This window comes from Aythya ferina (assembly GCF_964211825.1).
Source record: "Aythya ferina genome assembly, chromosome: 2".
In the NCBI taxonomy this organism is placed as follows: domain Eukaryota; kingdom Metazoa; phylum Chordata; class Aves; order Anseriformes; family Anatidae; genus Aythya; species Aythya ferina.
Window position 1 is genome coordinate 49,387,118 of NC_140297.1, and position 21,538 is coordinate 49,408,655.

Here is a 21,538-nt window from a genome sequence, read left to right on the forward strand (position 1 = left end):
GTGACACATAGTTTGTGTGAGGTTATCTGGCCAATTAACAAATTGATGGTTAATATATTGAGGGTAGGTGGTTTATTTGAGTGGTTTGTGCAAATCCAGATCCATTAAATTCAGAGCATTCTTAGGATCTTTTTTCTGTTTACCTTATCTTTTACATGTTTTTCAACTGATTGCTAATGTATCTGTTTATCTTTGTATCTGTTTTTCCTGCCTGAAACTGCAAAATCCTTATTTGTCTTTCCAAGGACACTTTTCCCTCTCTTTTCTCATCTCTTGATCTACTTGGAGTCTTAAATCAGGAAGTGGCAGCTAGACGTCTCGTTAACTCTCAGTCATAGGTTGTTGACCCTTAGCTATCCCAGCTACTGCTGGGTGTATATCCTGACAGGCAGGTTGCTCCATCCAGCATACTAAAGGGGGATCTTCCCTTTCATAGTGTTCTTTTCACTTTCAGATTGCCCCTCTGCTGGTTCTGTCTCATGTCACTTAACCAAGTTGCTATTACTGGTCATCTACCAGGCTCTGCTAACATTTTGTCCCAGACTTTGGTCTCCCTTGCCTTGTTTTCAGGACTGATGTTTTCCTAGGATTTCCTCAATTTATTTCTTAACTTGATTATTTCTATCTACCTCTTCTTTCCCTCCTGGCAGTTTTAATTTCTGCTTATACCACTTCAGTGACCAGAGCCTCTCTACCTGCAGCCTCCAGTCTGTATTGCTTCAGTAACGCTGAGGTCCATATTGCCCAGTTTTTTGTTCAGGCCATGTTTGGACTAAGCAATCTCCTTAGTCAATGTGGAAGAAATAGGTATCTCTACAGAGCTGACTTGCTTGAACTGTGTGCCTCTAGATCAGCATCATAGACATCTAGACTGCCTTTCCAGGCAGGAAACAAACATGGAGGTAGAAGTCTATTCTGTGAATATTTAATTTTGGTCTAACAAATATCATCCTAAATTCCTTTATGTTATCTAGTTCAGCTACAGTTTAAAATGTCAAGAGGCCAGGAAGTGATTAAATCAACCAAAAGGTCTGCTCTCCCAGTTCTAGCATTTAATATACCTTAATCTTCTGCAGCTTCACAGTTCTGTCTGAACAAACACACTCTGTTCCTCTAAGATGGCCCAAAGAATGTCTCCTTCCTACCTTCCTCCCCTTACTCATTTATATAATTTAATATTGTGCTGCTTGGTTTTATCACTTCAGTACTACTTTGACCTCCATTTTATATAAGGTCCAGAAAAAATTTTAGGCAAGGTCATTGGCAGTTCCTACAGAATCTCTGATGTACAAATCTAAGCGAGAATAATAATTGATGCTTCAAAGGGAGACCTTTGGATTTTTCCGCCTCCTTTCCTCCTCGCCTTTCTAAAACCACACAGAAAACTTGGCAAGTTTTCAATTCTGTCAAAAATGATCATGATGACTTAGCCTTCCTCAGCCCTGTGCAAACTGATAATCTGTCCCAAAGGTATTGAGTTAACTGCTATGCTCATCAGCTTTTCTCCATAGAATTTGATGTATTAGTTTACTCAACAGCTTCTCTTTTTGTGCTTTCCACTTGAGAAGTGATATTCCCTTGGCACAGTGAAAGGGAGCAGATACAGAATTTCCAGTTCCCTCAAACCAAGATCACATAAGATAAATCTAGCATATCTTTAGAAAATATAAATCATACAAAATATGGCTGATTCGTCTCTTGCCATATAAGCAGATTGCAAAATGTGTCACCTGCTGTGGTGATTTTACCCTGCTGGGCAACTATACCACAACCTCTGTGATTCCACCTCTTCAAAGAAAAAGGGCAAGAAAATAAGAAGGAAAGAGCTCAAGGGTTGAGATAAGGACAGGGAGATCACTCAACAGTTATCATCACAGGCAAAACAGACTCAGCATAAGGGATATTAATGTAATTTATTGCCTATCACTAGCAGACTAGAGCAGTGAAGACTAAACACAAATGAAAAAACCTGCCCCCATCCACCCTCTTCTACCTCCCCCTAAGTGGTGCAGGGGAACAGGGAATGGAGGCTGTGGTCAGTCCCTAACACTTGATCTCCACCACTCCTTCACGGTCACTCCTTGCCCCTGCTCCCCATGGGGTCCCTCCCACAGGATGCCATCCTTCCCAAACTGATGCTGACGCGGGGGCTGCCCACATTCAGCAGCTCTTCAAGCACTGCTCCCACACAGCTCCGTACCACTGGGTCCATCCCCCAGGAGCAAACTGCTCCAGCACGGGTCCCCCACGGGTGGGCGGCAGCTCCCCCCAGAGCCCTGCTCCTGCGTGGGCTCCTCTCCATGGGCTGCAGCTCCGGCCTGGGGCCTGCTCCTGCTCTCCATGGGCCGCAGCCTCCTCCAGGCCACATCCACCTGCTCCACCGGGGGCTCCTCCACCCATGGGGGGGCTGCAGCGTGGAGATCTGCTCCATGTGGGACCCATGGGCTGCAGGGGGACAGCCTGCTCCACCAGGGGCCTCTCCCTGCACAGCTCGCAGGGGAACTGCTGCTGCCTGCCTGCAGCACCTCCTGCCCTCCTGCTGCACTCACCTGGGGGGCTGCAGGGCTGCTTCTCACCCCTGTTTTCCAGCTGCTGTCACACAGAAGTTTTTTCCCTTTCTTAAATCTGCCCTCACAGAGGCCCAACCACCGTTGCTCCCTGGCCAGCAAGAGGTCCCTTTTGGAGCTGTCTGGAGCTGTCTCTTATCTAACATGGGGCAGCTGCTGGACTCTGCTCACAGAGGCCACCCCTGAAGCCCCCTGTTACCAAGCCCTTGCCATGTAACCCAGTACACCTGTACAATACGAAATTGAACAAAATTCTGTTTGTTTGTTTTTGTTTGTTTGTTTGTTGTGTGTTGGCTTCTTTGTGGAGAAAACTTGTTTGTTTGTTTGTTTTTTAAACAAAATGATAAATTAAATACTTACACAATTTTTTTGCAATAGGAGTATTCCATGATGTGTCTGAAGACACTCACTGGTCACCATTCCTTAATGCAAGCATTCACTACATCAGAAGGAATTATCCTCAGCCTTGGGAAGAGGTAAGATTTTTTTTTTTTTTTTTAAACTTTTTAATTTGGTTTCTACTGATTCACTTGCCAGCACTTTTTGCTGCCTTCTTCACCTTCACTTGTTGCAGCTTCATTCTTGGGGAAATACAGAAAAAATACATAATATTTTTGAATTAAAATGTCTGCTGATACAGGAAGACTTGAAATCCTGTTTCCATCTTTACCAGACAAAAAAAAAAAAAAAAAGGTTACAGTTTCCATATATAATCTATTTATCTTCAATGTGTTCTGGTGCTTATGATATAATTCATAGGTCCAAATTTTCAAATGCAGTTGGTGGTTTTGGGTCCTTGCATTGTTGCCAGATCCAATTGAATGTTTGCCATTTGAAAACCAGGCCTGGTTTAGAATTCACGCTTATGAAATCTTGGAATTTGTCCTGATCTGCTCTTGTTTATGGTATATGAGCTACTTAGAAGGAGAGGAAGAACAGATTGTCAGAAGTGAGAATGATTTTAAAGGTCATATTGTTTTCTTTCCCTTATTGGAGAATTTGCCGTTCTCCCCGTGCACAGGAAAATCATACCGTTGGAGCAGCATTTGTGAGCATGCACTCCTTAAAATGTAATGAAGTCTGCCTGCCTTTTGATTGGCCCTTAGTGATACTAAAATGTAAACTATTAACCTTCGGGAAGTATAAATTCATCAAAAACTGTGATTCAATTACAGATTTTTAAAAGGTCTCTGGAACTGATAATGATTCAATGCAGATAAATCTTTTCTGAGGAAATGAATTTTCTGTTGCTTATAAGTTTATTCCAGATAACTTTTCAGTTTGTAGGAATAAAATGAGTATCTTCATATCTGGGCTTTAATCAGGTGCTTTTACAGTGAAAAGCACTTGCACAGGAATGTCTTTCTCTCCTACATGTGTCTTTGCTCTGTGCTCATGGCAGCAGAGGAGGTTCATTCCTTGAAAGTGTCAGAGTTTGTCTCCAATGCCAAAAAACACATTTAACTTGAGGTAGACAAGTTGTCCTGACATCAGCCATGTAATTCTATGTTCTTGGACTGTATATGTTGCATAAAGGTTGTCAAGTCACAAAAAAGTTCTCCAGTATCAAGAAATGAGTGCTCAATGCTTTGTTGTGATAATCTGTTGGACAGTAAGAGACTTCATTATATTTTTGTATAACACACTGACGTAAAATGCTCACCTAAAATGCTCATCTTCTTAAAGACAGGAGTAAAATTATTGATGTTATGACATGTATGTTGTTGTTGTATAGGCTACAGAGAAGCTGGTGGCTTTCCTGTTTGGAATTGCCTCACATATGGTGGCAGATGTTAGCTGGCATAGCCTGGGCATTGACCAAGGATTTCTAAAAGCCATGGGAGAGGTAAGCTTGCATTATTTTATTGATGCAACTGGAATTATTGGAGTTGATAGCCCAGCTTTGGAGTCTGGTGCGGAAAGGAGACAAAAGCTGGAACCCTGATTCAGGGAAATTTTCAGAGACATGTAATGAATGAAGTAGGTCAGGTTTGGGACCTGCACGCTTTAGAGTTGTTTGGACAATTTGATTCTGCTCTCATGTTTGTATGGAAGGATGAGTAAAATGAACAGAAAGTTCTTTTTTTTTCTTCCTCCAGATTGATTTTCATGGTTCATATTCAGAAGCTCACAGTGTTGGTGATTTTGGTAATGTTTCTGTTTGTTGATCATAGATCCTTCTGTTGGGATAACTAGTCCTCTTCAAAACCACAGTGGGTGATTCTGGCTCTTACCCTGTGCAATGGAGGAGCCAAGAATTAGTCATATGGACACTGGATTCTCACTCTGTCCCATAGTTTGTAAGACCCTCCTATCCCTGTCTGTGTGTTCCGTGTTTCAGGAGATGCAATAGGGCATATGTACACCTGTACTGAAAGCCAAAAACACAGGGTGAAGGATGCTAAAAGTTAAATGGAGTCACTTCTCTAATTTTAAATTTGACACCTTTTTTCTTATTCTCTGGAAGTACAAAATATATAGTACACTTTCAGGTGAACCATTCATGTATTCTAAATGACAAAGCATTATACAGCTGGATACCATATAACATAGATAGCATAGCCATAGATAGATCCATTCATACTGTCATCTATGTTAGATACTCTTGTGTTTGGTTTCTTGACTTTTTATTTTTATTCCTCCATCTGCAGGAGGAGATGTACTAAGTCAGTTTGAGCTGGACTTTGGTTATCTGGCATCAAATTGGTAAGAAAATAAGCTTCAGTAGATGTTAATTTCTTTAATGATTACTTCTGCTTATTCTATATTGTCACTATGCTTTAATAAAATGCTGTCCTTCTATATCTTTCATTCCAACCCCTTGCAACTGTTGGAATTTTCCTCAGTTTGGTATTCTTCATATACGTATTTGCTATTCCCTGACATAAAAAACTGGGAGGACAGAAGAAAAAATAGTTTTACATGTAGAAACACAGCAAGAGAGACTGATTTGTTTATTTCTGAAGGAAGTTATAGGTAATTATAGGTAAAATAATCAATGAAAAAAGTTTTCTGGAATGTCCTAGCAATTATTTAAATAACTCAGTGGTAATACCTCAATCAGATTTCCATTTTAATTTTTGGACATTGAGGATGTTTATGGCTACAGATGCTGAGGAATTCAGACAGATTATAAAAGCATAAAAAACAAGCAACAGTTTTAGATATAGATGGTGTTTTTCTTATAGTTTTTAACCAAAATAAAAAAATTATTATTTTTTTTTTTTTTCTGCTGACAAAGTAGGTCATTTCAGTCTTGTTTTGTCTAGGTAGGATGTAGCTCATCTATGTGCAGAAGGCGTAGACAGTTAACTCATCAACTTTATCAGCTCTGACACATTTCTGAGAAATGTTGAGATAGGAAGAATCAGCAATGTCTGTTTGGCTAGGATTAGATTTGGATGGGAATAGGTTTGGCAACAGAGGAGAGTTGGAGAACATCCACCAAGATTATGTGATCACCAAGCCAGGTGATCAGTGGAGGGAGTGTGGAAACTCACGAGCAATAGCCAGGTTTCTGACTGACCCAAATAGCAGGAGAGTGTTCCTGCAGAGTGCAATTCTATGTGCAATCCTGATCTTTCTGGCATTTGTAAATCTTGATCACCTTACGGAGTCTTCTGAAATACAGAATATTTTAAAACTGGCTGTTATTATAGAAGCTGAATTACCTTTTGCCAGATGATGTGAAAAAAAATCTGGTTACAATACCTCAGTCTTGTTTTTAGGTACGTGCCTGTCAAAGACCTAGCCTCTATCTATGAGGAATTTTATGGAAGAGAGATCATAACCGAAAGCACAATTACTGACTGTACTTACCTGCTGTTTCTTGAACTGTAAGTTGGATAGCTTTGTGTGGGTTTTCATAAGTGAAACTTATGTAGGAAAATTACGATAATCCTGTTTGAAACGCTAGCTTACAAATTTATACATTGAGGCCAGCAATACAGCCTTCCTCCTAGACCCCCAAAATCATAAGATACCTGATTTTTTCTAAAGGTTAGAATACAAATTTGGACTGCTTAAATTAATCATTACACCATAGCATCTGTGTCTTAGCTATTTAAAACGTTTATACGTTTAACATATTTAGGCCTGTTTATTTAAGAACAACTATGTCTTCAAGTATTCTTGCATTGTGGCATGTTAGCAATATAATTTTCATGTATTGAAGGAGTAGCATGCCTACCTAAATTGACATTTTTACTATACTTTATGTAGATCCTTTCAAATCCAAGAATAATACATGGAGATAAGAACTAACGTATTTTTTTAATATCTGTCGGTGTATGCTTTTGAAGATCCTAAACAGCCTAGTTCTATTCTTTATTTCAGTTAATAACTAATAGCCAAGCAGTATTTAAAAACACTGTGAATCCCTCCAAACTGAGAGCTGCATTAAAGATAAGATTATCACTTCTCATGTTGCAGCTTTTAAAAATGTATTGATAACCAACAAGAAGATGTAATGACTTGCATAGTATTTACTATACTTGGGAGTATAGAAGCCTCAAAAAGAACCTTTTAAATAATGAAATATCATTAAATGAAACTTGCTTGTTTCTGAAGAATTGTTATTTATTTTCTCAGACATGGAGAAAGGCTTGCTGTTGCAAAGGTTGGTTTTCTTTTCTTTTTTTCTTTTTTAATAAAAATGAACATACAACATGAAGACAGTGCAATCCATCTTACTTAGTATGTTGCTTGTCTTTTAGCTTTTTCCAAGATATGCTAGTAAGTCTCCATTTCTTGTGGAGAAGTTCCATGAGTATTTCCTTGGAGGAGTGGATGACATGGCATTCTGGACAAACAATATTTTTGAGCTCACAAGCCAAATGCTAGAGAATGGAACCAGGTATAATTGTGTTTCCTGCAATATGAAATGTAGTACTCAAGTTCAACACATTTAATTCTTCTGAAGGCAGGTACTTTCCTAGAATAGGTGATGAACTTTAAATCCTCATGTGGGCAAAGGGATTTCTTTCTCTCTTTTAACCAGGTGCATAGGAAGACATAGGCCTTGAGTTTGCACTTGTGACATGTACACATTCCTTTCCCCAGGCAAGGCTCTGGCATGCCAGCTGATACTAGACAGGGAAAATCTGGGACATTCTTTAAGACATACCCAGGGGCATGTTAAAATGCTGCATGGCAGCATAGTTTTTTTTCCTGGACTGGTGATCTGAGCTGTGCCTGCACCCTGTGACTGCACTCATCAGCCAGCAAAGATGGCCCATCCCAAGAGAGGTCAGATAATGCCTTCAGACACTGCAGGCAGATAGGATTAGAAGGAGTAAGAATACATGTTCCAGTGTTGGATGTTCAGGTTTGCACTCAGAATGTATTTTTTATAGGAGTTCTGGCCCTTTACTGCATTTGTACAAGTGTAACTTTACAGTAAATAACTTTATGAGAGCAGTAGTGGGAATTAATACATACGTTTATATGGATAATGTCACCACACATATTTTGGGAAATAATGTTTGAAATATGATATGGCATAATCTGTTGAGTTCTTTGTTCCAAAATGTCACTTTCTTTAAAAGATCATCAGAATTAATTAATTCTATTCTATAAATTCTATTAATAACATTAATAGAATTGTCAGGGCATGCTCAAGGAAGTTTCATTTAAGAATTATATAGAGACATGCAAGATTCATATAGAACCTAAGAAATTAATTAAGGTCACTTAGATAAATATCGGAGTTTCTAAGGATTATAATGTTGCACTGAATTTGATTACTCGGGGTTTTATGAGAGAGGTAGTGCCTTCTAAAAGAGGAATCAGTAAGGATAAAAGTTGAATTTTTAGTTCCACTTGTACTGCAAGAAGATCTTCAAAACACATTCTGAATATTTCTTTAGTGGCTGCTTCCTGCCTGAGAATCCTCTGTTTATAAACTGCACAAGGGAGCACAAGGACAGCTACATGTAAGTATAGCTCTGAAGGTTCAAAGACTTACTGCTGGTGAAAGGAGAGTTTTCCACTGATGGTGGATGGTGAGCTATTGAAAAGTAGAGATGTTCTGATTTATTTATTTTTCCTTTTTATGTATGAATTTGCGATTGTCTTAACATGGATAAACAGGCTTCATAACAGGAACTGTGTAGAACCTGGGATAGGCTTTTACCTTCCAGCCTAACAACAAGAATGCTTACCTAGTACCTGAAGCGCAAAATCTTCACATTTTATTTGGCAATATAGAAATCACCTGTTCAGAGCACAAGGAGTGTATGTATTCCTCTAGCAAACATCTTCCATGACTATGTTCTTCCCTTGAGAAAGCACCTCTTGTGCTGATACTGGTGAATTTAATTTTCATTGAACTACAACTGCAGAGTTCTGTGAGGTTGTATGGGGATGCTAGATTGTAATTTGTTTACAAGGATCACTTTCCTCCCCTTGAAGACTACAATTTAAGGAGCATGTTTGTTTGACAAGGTTTTTTTAGTGCATAATAATAAAACCATAGGACTAACATGAACTCTTCTGAATTTTATTTTGGTAACAGAAATCAGAATTTTCTTAGCTTTCCTGCGATAAGCATTAATGGCTCAATTTACAATTTCTATTTCAGTTGGATTGGGACAGTGGAATCAGTTAGTTAGATCCACAGGGAGAGAATGATAGGGAAGGAAATTAAGAACAAAAAGAAGAGATAAAAATCACATTGTCAGAGACAGCACTGTATGCTTGTAAATTGCCATGCTGAGAAAGAGAGGGCACGGGAGTGGAGAGATAACCATTAAAGTCTGTATTTTATTTTATGATAAATATTTTCACTCAAAAGAAATAAAAATAATGCCTAGACATAGGTGAAAAGAGCAGCAGTGACTGGAGCTCAATTAGTAAATGGGTTGTGAAATGTAATATTATGTGGAAGCCTCATGGGTTGAGAGCTTAATGACCTTCATTCTATTGTTTTCTTATTGTGAGAAATTAGTTTTTAGCTTCAAGTTTTTACTATAGCTGTGCAAAGAGTTCTTGCCCTCAGATACTGTCTTCAACTAACACTGTTATATATGAAAATATTTTGTACGAACAAAGTGAAGTCAATAGGACTGGAAGGACCATAAACTGGAGCAGAATTCTGGTCAGTGGACAGATGGTAATAGACTCATGTGTTGGGAAAGAATAATTCTAGGGAAATACAGGAAATAGTTGAAATGAGTGCAAATGACTGGTAGAATGTTAGTATACCAACAAATTAAATTTAATAATTTATGTGTGTGAAGTTAAGAAACAGCCACATAGCTTGAGTAATTTTGTATTCAGAAGGTTAAATTGTTTTTTCTTGCCCATTTTTCAGTGCCTCGAGAATATTACTGATAAGTGGAACGTTACAAATAAATGATGACAATGAAGTTAAAATATATAAATGTCTCAATACTTAGCCAGTATTAGCTACACATAAAACCCATGACTTTACTTGAGCTTAACTGCTATCTCTTGAGACCTCTCTATCAATGGGAGAAATGGCCATCCGATTTCATGCAATATGATTGCTTCTCCTACCTTTGTCATAACATATGCATGTCATTAATTCAGTTGCTTTGTTATTACTACCTTCTTTATTTTAACAGAAACAAGCAATCAAAAAATGAACATCGCAAGAACACAACCTCTTTGCTTCCAAATACCCTTGAAAAGAAAATAAAGTATACAGAGAGAGGAGTTCACTTCGATATACAATCTTGGGCAACAGTAAGTGAGAAGTGACACATGTCAGGTAAAATTCAGCTCTGTATAAAACTGTTTTAATTTCTGTCTGAGATGCTGTGTGATGGAGCAGGGTCTCTGAATGTAAACAGAAGCCTCTGACTTCACTTCATGGAAATTCCATCTGCCATTGTTAATCTGTATATAATGTATCTAATAAGTACATCATAAATACTATTTTTTTTACACTTTCCTCATTTTATAGCAAAGTTACGGTGCCAAAAATGACAAAATATATCTTTAATTTTTAGTTTTTATGGAATCATGGTAACTTTTGGGGGCTAAGAAATCCCAACAAAGAATAGCAGTGAGTAGTTAGGAATGTTCCAATTAGGGCATACAGATTTTTGTCTCTATCTAAAATACTGCTTATGACCCGAGTCAGAGTATACTTTGATCACTGTGATAATTTCCACTGATGGTGACATGGGTTTTGATGTGGTATGTACTGTTATGGAGTTTCAGCCTATGTTTTAAGAATTCTTGTGTCTCTTTATTATTTTTATTTCAGAATTCCCTTCAATACATAAACCGTGCTTTTGCAAAAAATGTCTGGAGAGTGTTAGCATCTACACATCAAGAATCCTCTAAGTACATCTCCAAGCCAGCAGCTTCATATTTTCTTACTTCACCATATGCTAGACTTGGATGGTTGGTACTTTTTTTCTTCCTCACATCCCACTCCTAATTTCTGAAAATGTTGAGTACTGACCAAAATACTGTTTTTTATTCTTTGGATGCTCTTTAAAGATGAAAATCCAAATCAGTTGGTGGCACAAATCTGTCAGAGTGGCTTATGTTGACTAGACAGAGCTACAAGTGAACAGACAGGGCCCTTTTTTCTTTCTAATGTTAGCATAAGCCTCTTTGTGTCAGTACTGAATAAAACTGTAAAGAGCAAAAGTTCCATTCAGATGTAAACTCTAGTCAAATAAGTTCTTTCTTTGAAAGGAGGGTTTTCTTGTCATTTTATTCAGAATGAAAAGAAGCAAAATTAGGACCATCATCAGCTCTAGTTCTGAACAGTATAGGAAGGTTGTTACCCTTTTTTGGTTATTGGTTGGTCATTACACCAAATTAGTCGTCTGTCCTGAATCGTGCCTAACTGAGTGTTTTGGAAACTCCAGAAGACTAATAACGAGTTCAACGGTGCCACAGAAAGAGGCATGTTCTCTCTTCTTTCCAGAGAGGTTCTATCTTTACATGCAGCAGAGAAGAGGAACTAAATAAATGTGTTTGTGCTGCTCATCTTGCTCTTTTTTTTCTGACTCAAACATTGAAGACTTTATTCTTGAGGTTACTTCAAACCATCCAAATGAATGGTAGTTACTTATTTTCTCTACGCTTTCCCTGTCTAACCTCCACCACATTACCGAGACCCATCTTCCATTTGCTTATCTACTGTAATGTCCACTGATTAAATCCAAGGTTCAGCTAAAATGGTAGTTCATTTCACCTTTTGTATTCTGTCGTATGCAAGCAGCCCTTTTTCATGCTTCTTGTTCTGATTGCTCTTAGGTGCCTTGTGTCAGTAAGTAAAAAAGCAGTCCATACAAATGTGAGGTGCGTTAACGGAAGATTAACCTCTGTTTTTATTTAGTTCAAGAAAACAAAAACAAACTACGCAACAGGAAAAATGCTATGTAGATTCTTACAAATATGTAAGACACATCTCAGTTTACCTGGAAGTAAAAATATTTATTTCCTGATAATTTTAGTGGTAGTCTGGCAGCTAATCTTATGATTTTGTTGACTCTCTTGGTGTACAGGGCAGTGATTTCAGCTGACCTAAACCAGGATGGATATGAAGATCTGGTGGCTGGAGCACCAGGGTACAGCACCCTGGGCCATATTCAGATAGGACGGGTGTATATAGTCTATGGCAATCACTCAGGTTTGCCACCAGAGGACATGGATCTAGATGGGAAAGCAGATGAAGTACTGGAGGGTCATCAGGTGAGGGGTCAAGTCAGATACTTGACACCTTTTTTTTGTTTTTGACTGAATGTGGTAAATTCTGGTAAAAGGATATATTATACATTTCAAGAAAAATGTAACTTCAGTCACAGGAACAATTAAAGCGATATTGATCTGTACTTTCAGTTATTTTACTCTGCCAGATAAATGCGTATGAGAACAAAATAGGCCATTGATTAAGAGTGAGATAGATTCTCTGTAAGACACCATATAGCTTGTTCAGTTTCCTGCATATAAGCAAGTAGTGTGAATTTCTTTTTTCATCTAAAACTATTAGTTTAATATGAGTCTCAATTCCTTTGAAGCTGCATTTTTTTGTGAATTGTTAACTTCTCACAAAACCACTATTTATCTTTAGTAAGACTATATGATACATAAGAAAACAGAGAAAACTACGATTTGGCAGGCTGGTGACTGACTTGTAACTGAGAAGCAGGATCAAAAGATCTTTTTGAGTAATAAAGTTGATCCTCTGTTGAAAATATAGTTATTTGAACAGAAGAGATTAGAGAGAGGTGAGATAAATTTCCTTGTAATCTGTTTCTGTGGTTATAAACTGTGGTGTAACAGCTGATGTCTTCTTACGGCATTGCAGTGGTTCACAGTTGTAATACTATTAGCAGCAAAGATTGCAAGCATAAAGTCAGTGGTGCACTAGGCTCAGAAGAGGAAATACCACAGCAGTCCCTCATTGTGTGAGTTAGCTTATATTCTAACACCCCCATAACCACAAAGAGAACAGCCCATTCCCAATTAATGTATTGGTATGGTGGTTATTATTTGAGAGAACAGTGATACTAAGAAAATCTTAAGAATTTTGGGGATGGGTTTTTATTATCTCTGTTTCCATTTTTTTCTTGCACTGTGATTGTAAATGTGCATTATACTTTGATGGTTTTGTCTTTAAAGCATGTTATTTTCATGAGAGCAATTCCTCTTCTTTTAGCCTTCAGGCAGATTTGGGTCTGCCTTGGCAGTCCTGGACTTTAATGAGGATGGAGTGCTAGATCTGGCAATTGGAGCACCTTCTGTGGGATCTCAGTTTCTCACTTACAAAGTAAGTCATGCACATGCTTTATAGTGAAATGACTGAAAGAATTTCTATTGTGTCTCAAGGTGTAATATAAAAACAAAGGTTTGTAGCCTTTGTGGTACTGTTGAGTAGATCAAGAAAAGTCTATCTCCCTTTCAGTGGTCTTTTGGCACAAATCAGATTGCAGTTTTGAAGCACTGATGTGCTGGAAACATAAGGAGCCATTCATGGCATCTGAGTGTACTATTTGCGTTCTAAGAACAAAGAGTCTGGAAGGGACCTCATGTCAGTGAGCCTTGTCATTCACTGTCACAGGTCAACAGTTGATATCTAACATATGATATGGACACAGACACATCCTAAAGTAACGAAATTAGAGAGTTTTAGTGACTTGCAGCCAAATTAGCCCATGTAATGGCTTGAGTGTTTTCAGCCCACCTGAATTGAGAGGCAAAATACATTACATTCATTACATTAAACCACTCCACTTCCATTAAGTTTAAAACTCTTCAGAATTTCAGATACTGACTTAGCTTCGTATTCCTAAGTAGGAATTTAAATGCTTGTATGTAGGCCCACTAGCATGGAAAATTACATACATCTGTTGTGGCTGGCAGTGCCTCTGATTACATTAACTAATTGTCAACAAAATTAGAGCCACATGAACATGCGTGTAATGAACATAGTATATACAGTATACTGACCTTGCTCCTAAATTACAGTATGATGAAAATGTACTTCTCTGTACTTAGTTTTTTGCCTGGTTATAGCAGTGTTAATTACAACATGAATATTTTTAGGTTTGGGGTGGAAAAGACAAATTTATGAGAAGGCTCTAATAGAAAAATGCAGTTGTATTAATAGTCCTTGCAGACTGTTTTGTTTTGTATTTCATACTTGGTGCTGCCTTACAATTCCTCTCATATTGTGTTTGCTTTTCCTGCTGTTTAGGGTGCTGTGTATGTCTATTTTGGAACTAAGGGAAGAGGCTTGCCATCTCAACCAAATGTTACCATAACTTGTCAGGTACATTAATCAGGCTAAAACAGGGCTACAAAAGCAGGAGGTGAGGTAAAGAGGAAAGGAGCCTGTGAGCTTAAAGAATGAATGTTAAAATCAAACTTCTAATTGCAAGGGAATATGGACATGTAATTGGGGATGGTGAAGCAGGTGTTTGCATAGGTTGGTTGTATGTGGGAAAGACATCTGTACTTCAGTGTAGGGGAGGGTGCTGGGTGAACAAAAGGATGCACAGCCCTCTGGGGAAAAAAAAAGTTAGTGGAGGGTAATTTGATCAGAAGCAGACAAAGTTACCCCTTTAGTAGTAAACCCCTCTGTTTTGTTACAGAATTGATGGTTTAAGTTCCATTTCTGTGTTAAACTAACTGTTTATTACAGTATTCCTACTGTAACCTTGGTTGGTCCCTCCTGGCAGCTGACGTTGATGGGGACGGAAATGCTGATCTGGTTGTTGGCTCTCCATATGCACCTGGTAGTGGGCAGCAGAGAGGATTTGTGGCGGCATTTCATTCTCATTTCAACAGGAGTGACCAAGGTAGTATTTACTGAGTAAATTAATCCTCTTATGTTATATGACTTCATTTTATCAAGTTGTGCATCACCCCTGGTTAGCTTATCCAGTGCCTATAATGAGAAGTTACTCCTGACACCTTCTAGAAATGATGTCTGTGTGCATCCTGCCATATTTTCAGCACATGTGAGGGAGGATCAAATCTTTCATAAGAACTGGAGTCTGCTGCAGAGAGAATTCTGTAGTGCTTTTTCAATTTCAGTTCTCTGTCTTGAAGAATTTAGCAGTTGTCTCACATTCTTGAGTGCTTCAGTAGTTCTTCTCATGGAGTTTATTTCAAGAAATTTCACTAAAAGGTTAGTCTTTAATTAAATGTCTGGTGATTCAAATGAAGAAAACATAAAATTAAACTTAACTGTTTCTGAGGAATTTAGTTTGATGCCTAACTGATAAAGGTAATCAAAAATGCTGAAGTTCTTTGTGTAGTAAGCATCCACTTTTTCCTATACTACTGTCAGTATCCTATAGTGCTCAGCATATGCTGATTGTCTGATCAGTGAAAATTTATGTATATGTACATCATAGGAAGGTGAATTCTTCCTTCTAGGAGTGCAGTCCTGGATTTTAGTATCTGAGGTGGATAGGCCTGCTAAAGTCATTAGTTTGGCACATGGATAAAACTACAAACTAGTGAGACAAGTGTAAATGAATGACTATGTGAAAGCAAAGAAGCAATGGATTCAATTGCATCTTGGTGATACCAAGGAGAACTTGAAAGATCTTCCTTAGAAATTTGCATATGTACCTTGAGAGATGAATTTTTACTATTGTGTGCTCCTTCATGTGGACAAAAGGGAATGCTACAGGTGAATGCAGTTAGTGAGTACAGGTGATGGAGATTGTTGTGAATGAGGAAGGCCACATAAAGAGGTAAATACAGTTAGCAGTGGTGAGGCAGGACATGCAGATATTGAAAGCTTCATCAGAATCACATAAATGAGTTTTCCAATAACTCCTACTAAATTTTTAGTGTATTTTACTTCATGTAAAATTAGAAACCATAACCATTTTGGTTACATTTCAATTTTACATTTCAAAACACCCCTGGCATTTTTTTAATAACTAAAACACAGAATGAATGACTTGAATTAAAGCCATAATTATTGATGCTCCCTCCCCACCCGGGAAGAATTACAAATTCTGATAAACAGTTTTAATTTTGCCCGATCCCTAAGAAGGACCCATCAGTTCATGGCAGACTTGACTGATAGCCTTTTTGTAGGCTATTGCAATGCTTTAGAAGCAGGCTATACTGAGTGAAGGCTTTCACCAGAGAGTACAATTGCAGACTGAGTGTTGCTGTGCAGTGAAGTTAGCAGTAACTGGTGCCATATCACAGGTGGTAGAACTACTTGTAGAAACTTCTCATTGTAGGGTGAAACACTGAATGATTGCTAATAGAATTTTGTATGCCAGGTTACACCAAGATTTCATTAATATTTTTCTGGTCTGTCAGGACTTCTGTCTGTAGAGGATGCTGACTGGATGGTGAAGGGGGAAGAAAACTATGCTTGGTTTGGATTTTCACTTGACAGCTGCCAACTGGAGAATGTAACATTACTGCTGATTGGTAGCCCTACATGGAAGAGCTGTGTTGGGTGTGTTGTAAATGATTGCTTTATTTCTCCTCTATCCCGCCCTACATTGGTAAAGATTTGTACTAGATTAGACTTCTTGCTTTTCAGGAACTTTCCTCTTTGTCCTTCTTAGACTACTTTTATTCGTATTTTTATGCCTTTACCCTTCCTTGTGTATTTACAGAGGGGGTCTTTGCTTTTAGAGACACTTAGGAACTTTTGGGGTTTTCTTGGCGGGAGGGGTCACAAAAACGCCAAGTAGGAATGCCTAAAATAATCCTACAAATAGCACTGATGTTTTTAAAAGCAAGCCAAATGCAAAAATGTATTGGATGTTAAGGAAGTGGATGGACAGACAAAGTCTGTGCCCAAAATGTCTGGTAACTCGTTAAAACAAGCATGGGATTACTAAAATAGATGTCTAGGATTTAGCTGACACTGTTATTCCAAAGTAAAAGGGGAAAATATTTTAAGATGAACGATCGTGGCTGAATCTACAGAAATCTGAATGTTACTATATACAAATATATTTTACATTCTAATTCAAGCTGCGATCTCTTCTCATCGGATGTCAGGCAGAGTGTTGGGAAGGTGTATGGATACAACCCACCAAGCACAAAGTATCGGTTTGCAGTAGCTGGAGACAAGGTAGGGCTCCCTATATAGTATAGTGCTTTATACACAATTTGAAATAAAGTGACATTCTGTGAAAATTACATAAGTGTTCTAAAAATCTAACAGGCAATGGGCAGAATGGGTTTGTCTCTGGCCAGTGGTGTGATGTCTGTGGCTGGAATCAACAGAAAAGTTTTGGTGGTGGGTGCACCTACTACAGGTATGTCTTTCTGAAAACTGGAAACTGTTTCTGCTTTGGGATATTCCTTTCTGTATGAGCGGAGAATAGAAACAAAGTTAAAACTTGGAAAAGAGACATTTTAGCTGCCGTAGAATTTTTAAATATTTAGAAAATTTAGAAATAATTAATGTAATCACCTACAGGTGACTTGCATTTTTTTTCAGAGACTTCTATACTGTGCCAAACTTTAATTTATTTCTTTTTCCTTTAAAAACAGCTTCTATTAAAAGCATCTGTTATCTTGCATTATTTATGTAGCAGTGATTTGCTAGTAGACTGCATATTTCTTGGAAGTAAAACATAGTATTTTGCACTTACTCTAGGAGTAGGCAGTAAGGAAATGCATGTCAAAATGTAGAACTCTAATATCTGTCCTTTCAAATGAATGCCTATTTTCCCTGCTCATATTGCTAAGAGATTGTTTCTGTGCAAACTGGCATTACTGTCCTGTAACATTTGATGCTTGGTTCTTAAATGATACTATTTGTCCATGTTGCATAATGCCAATATTACCTTCTTGCAAGGTATTTCAAGTACTAAGCCTGAGTTCTTATGTCTGATGGTCAACTTCTGTTACTTTTTTTTTTCTTTTTTTTCCCTAGACAGCGTGTCTAGGATTTCATTTCTATCTCCTGTGCTGCACCAAGCTGGACTAGCTCTGGTATATGATCTGACAGACGGCACCAAGCCTTCTTTGCTCAGCACATTCAGTGGGGACAGGAGGTTTTCTCGCTTTGGAGGAGATATATGCCTAAGTGACCTGGATAATGACGGACTGGGTAAAGTTAAATGAATCTAGATTACAGAGGTGAAATGTTTTATTCATTGCAACAGGAAGACCAGTCACCTGCGTATTTGTACAAGTGCTAAGCCCAGTCTTCTGCCTCAGTTAACTTGCACAAATATTCTACTCTATCTTCGGAGGAGGCATCTCTAAAACCCCAAACAATGTAGACAGAAATTGAAACATTTTAACTGGAATTTTTGCATTTAGAGATACGCAAATGTAAACTCTCATGTTTTGGCTTAGCATTATTTCACTTCTGATGTCCTGTATCATCCTTGTACTATTTGCAGATGAAATGATTGTGACATCCCCACTGCGAACTAATGATATCACCACGGTACTGTTTGGTGGGGCAGCTGGCCGTGTTTATATTTACAACGGAAAGCAGGCATCCTCAGGGAACGTAACAGACCACTGCAAATCATGGATATCTCCCTGTCCTGAGGACTGGGTAAGAAATGATAAAAGTGAAATCATGGCCTAATCATGAAATGTGAAATCATGTATTGACAGGTAAATTAATACCTCCCATGCAGATAACCAGCATGCTGTGCTTGGTTTCAGAAAACTGAAGGTTACTTGTGTTTCCGAACCTGTGTAATTTGGTTCCTCCTGTTTGTTGTCAAGTTTCTTTCCTGTTTAGGATCCAGGGTTATTGCACTGAGCTTTTACTCTCCTAGTGCGGTTCTCTCCACTCACTTTTTTTTTTCTTCTCTTCAGGCACAGTATGTGCTAATTTCTCCTGAGGTGAGTAAATGGAAAACAATTTGCTGCAAGAAATTAAAAAATTCCACTTTAAAAACAGCATTATAACAAGCAGCATTATCTTACAGGAACAGTCAAGATTTGGGAGTTCTGTCATCACTGTGAAATCTGAAAGAAAAGTAAGAAAAACAATTGCTGCTGTTGCTTCATTATGTCTATCTCATCTGCATATACTGGTCAGCACCTCACATCTTACTCATTTGCAGAAGTCCAAAGTGCTTTTACATCATGAGTTAAGTTCTCCTTTAAGTCACTCTCTGCTGATAATTAAAACCATTTTATAGGTGCACGAACTGCGGAGTTGTCAAAATTTTGGCACCTGAATTGAAAGGGTGCCAAATTTGAAATTACCTGAAATCTGGCTACTTGGGAGTTTCCTGAAAGGTTGCCCTAGCACAATGAGCACAAATGCTAGTTAGCTTTACTGTTCAAACGAACCTGTATGCAAAGTGGCTGCTGAGCTGTACTGTAAACAAGGCACCCGCTTTCTTAGTGCTTGTTCAGCTCAGGGGAGTCCAATGTTCTTCTTAGTCTGATGCAACCTGTGTAAGAACACCTCAGCAGCAGGCTGAGATGTGCAATTGGTCTTCAAGAAATGGTGTTTGACTTCTTCCTCTTAAATCATACACTGGAGAAACACCTAGAAACGCAAATGCATCTAAGCTAGGTTAGGGTGTGTAATCCAACACTCACAACACACATCGCTGCTGGTTGTTGTGTGAATGCATGTGAGGAAGTTTTCCAATCAATTGTGTTCCTTTGCTATGGCACCAATCCAGTCCACACTCCAGCTTTATCAGTATTGATCTTGCTCCTGAGAAAGTTTGTGCTGGCAAAACATTTGACTAGTTCTAGTTTTTTCCAGTTCTCCAGGTAGAAGAGGTCTGTTTGCCAAATTGTTTTGTTAACTGTTATTCTGATGAGGTGGTTTGCTCTCCCGTTTCTCCTCATCACATTTCTATACGACACTAACAATAAATAGACAAAATCCAGTTTCTATGAGGGAGGCTTAGAGCAATCATGAACCAGTATTTGCATTTTGCTAACTGTTCTCCCATATCCATTTCTACAGAAAGAAGTTGTAGTGGCAGCAGAGAGAAGTTCAGCGAAAGCTCGACTTGGTGGAAGGCTTTTTGTCTACTCACTCTGAACGGTCATGGTAATCTTTAAGACCAGGGCAAAAATGGTGTTTTAGTGAAGAATCTCTATAGTATCTGTGATACTTTCCCTTAACCCATACAAACCAACAAGACCACAACAGCAAACTTCAGTAGATACACAGCCTAGATAGCTAGGTAGGGTCCCAGATAGTATGGAGTGAGGGATGGTCACTGTTTTTAAGTGATGGTGAATCATTGAAGCTGAATTACTGAAATGAATTCTTGTTGTGAAGTTAAACAAAAGATCTATTAATCAATGTTTAGCAGCACTGAAGCGCTCTACTACTTAGTACACACCTAATAATTAAAGTAGCTTGATGTATATATTGAACGCATATAGAAATGTTGCTTACCTCACCATAAACATCAACTACCAGGCAAGTGATCTCTCCTAACCTCTGGGAGTAACTTTGAGAGGCATCCCTGCCGAAGGGGAGATCACTGCTGCAGCCCACTGCTATGCAGGAGAGCACAATGGGCTGTAGTGGCTGCAAATATTCACAGCGTAAAGTTGTTGACTTGTAGTCAAAATTCTTCCTTTTACTGTCACAGGCAGTTTTTTCTCTTTCATATTCGTAGTTTCTCAACTATACTGGCTCTGCATAGGAGTTCAGGTCTTTGACTGTACGATTTTACACTTGCATCCAATTAGGCCTGTTTACTAGCAATGCCTGAGCCAGAGTGCCACCAGCATGAGATGGAGGGAGTGCAACCATCACAGGGCTGTAACCGTCACAGTGGTTTGACTTACAAAACAACCAGAGCTAAGTCAGTCATGCAAGTGGATAAATTAACTCTGTTGTGAGTGGTAGCAACACTCAACCTAGTAAGCAAGCTGGTCTGAAGCCTTTTTGGAGACTTGAAATGAGCAGAAGGCTAGATTCTGGTGGCTATATTTGGCTCTATAAATTATATTGAGGGGCTGTGTCAGCTTCAGCTCTAATTATCATGTCACCTCCTTGACTGATCAGGTGTGAATATTTTCTTGACAAAATCAAGATGGAATCACACATAATTTACATTCCTAGTACACTGTGATACTGACCGGGGTTCTAAGACATTAAAAGTTGCTGTCAAAAGAGTAAGTATAGAGGAAGGGCAGCCACCCAGAACAGGTAGATGCCAATAAGGATCATCTCTGTCACTACCAAGTCTCAAGGCCCACATTGAGGACGTAGAACAGCTGGGGTCTCCCAGGGAGAAGAGCGCAAGCAAAAGTGATTAAGTTGTAGGAAATACTTTTGCTTTTCCACTCATGGCTGAGACTACTCTGATACCCTTTTTAAGTTTTTATGTGAAATTCCATGACCGTAGTAACTTAGAATTGTGCTTTTATTGCTAACAGTATTGGATTCAGCTAACTCACACTAATATTGTATGATACATGTTAACAGTGTGCATCAGTATCTATTAAAAAACTTGAGCAGCAAAATGTGATGCTCTTATTATCGACGCTAATACACAGACGTGTATGTATCTGCATTTCATCTTTCTTGCCTCTGT

The 21,538-nt window shown here is 38.5% G+C and overlaps 1 protein-coding gene across 4 annotated transcripts in view; it reads left to right on the forward strand.

The window, feature by feature from the left end:
• Positions 1-21,538, forward strand: part of GPLD1 (glycosylphosphatidylinositol specific phospholipase D1) — a 34,685-nt gene that overhangs the window by 5,242 nt on the left and 7,905 nt on the right. Inside the window, exons 4-25 of one of the 4 annotated variants that reach the window (XM_084508826.1) lie at positions 2,946-3,043; positions 4,303-4,413; positions 4,667-4,715; positions 5,219-5,273; positions 6,296-6,403; positions 7,158-7,185; positions 7,283-7,422; positions 8,435-8,500; positions 10,154-10,274; positions 10,801-10,940; positions 12,059-12,245; positions 13,213-13,323; positions 14,251-14,325; positions 14,698-14,854; positions 16,347-16,488; positions 17,016-17,115; positions 17,209-17,302; positions 17,926-18,102; positions 18,401-18,561; positions 18,831-18,857; positions 18,944-18,994; positions 19,948-20,034. In XM_084508826.1, the coding sequence (XP_084364952.1) occupies positions 2,946-3,043; positions 4,303-4,413; positions 4,667-4,715; positions 5,219-5,273; positions 6,296-6,403; positions 7,158-7,185; positions 7,283-7,422; positions 8,435-8,500; positions 10,154-10,274; positions 10,801-10,940; positions 12,059-12,245; positions 13,213-13,323; positions 14,251-14,325; positions 14,698-14,854; positions 16,347-16,488; positions 17,016-17,115; positions 17,209-17,302; positions 17,926-18,102; positions 18,401-18,561; positions 18,831-18,857; positions 18,944-18,994; positions 19,948-20,025 (2,276 nt within the window). In that variant the 3' untranslated portion in view covers positions 20,026-20,034. Of the gene's footprint in view, positions 1-2,945; positions 3,044-4,302; positions 4,414-4,666; positions 4,716-5,218; positions 5,274-6,295; positions 6,404-7,157; positions 7,186-7,282; positions 7,423-8,434; positions 8,501-10,153; positions 10,275-10,800; positions 10,941-12,058; positions 12,246-13,212; positions 13,324-14,250; positions 14,326-14,697; positions 14,855-16,346; positions 16,489-17,015; positions 17,116-17,208; positions 17,303-17,925; positions 18,103-18,400; positions 18,562-18,830; positions 18,858-18,943; positions 18,995-19,947; positions 20,371-21,538 lie in introns of those variants that run through there. The other 3 variants (XM_084508827.1, XM_084508825.1, XM_084508828.1) reach the window with 3 other exon arrangements.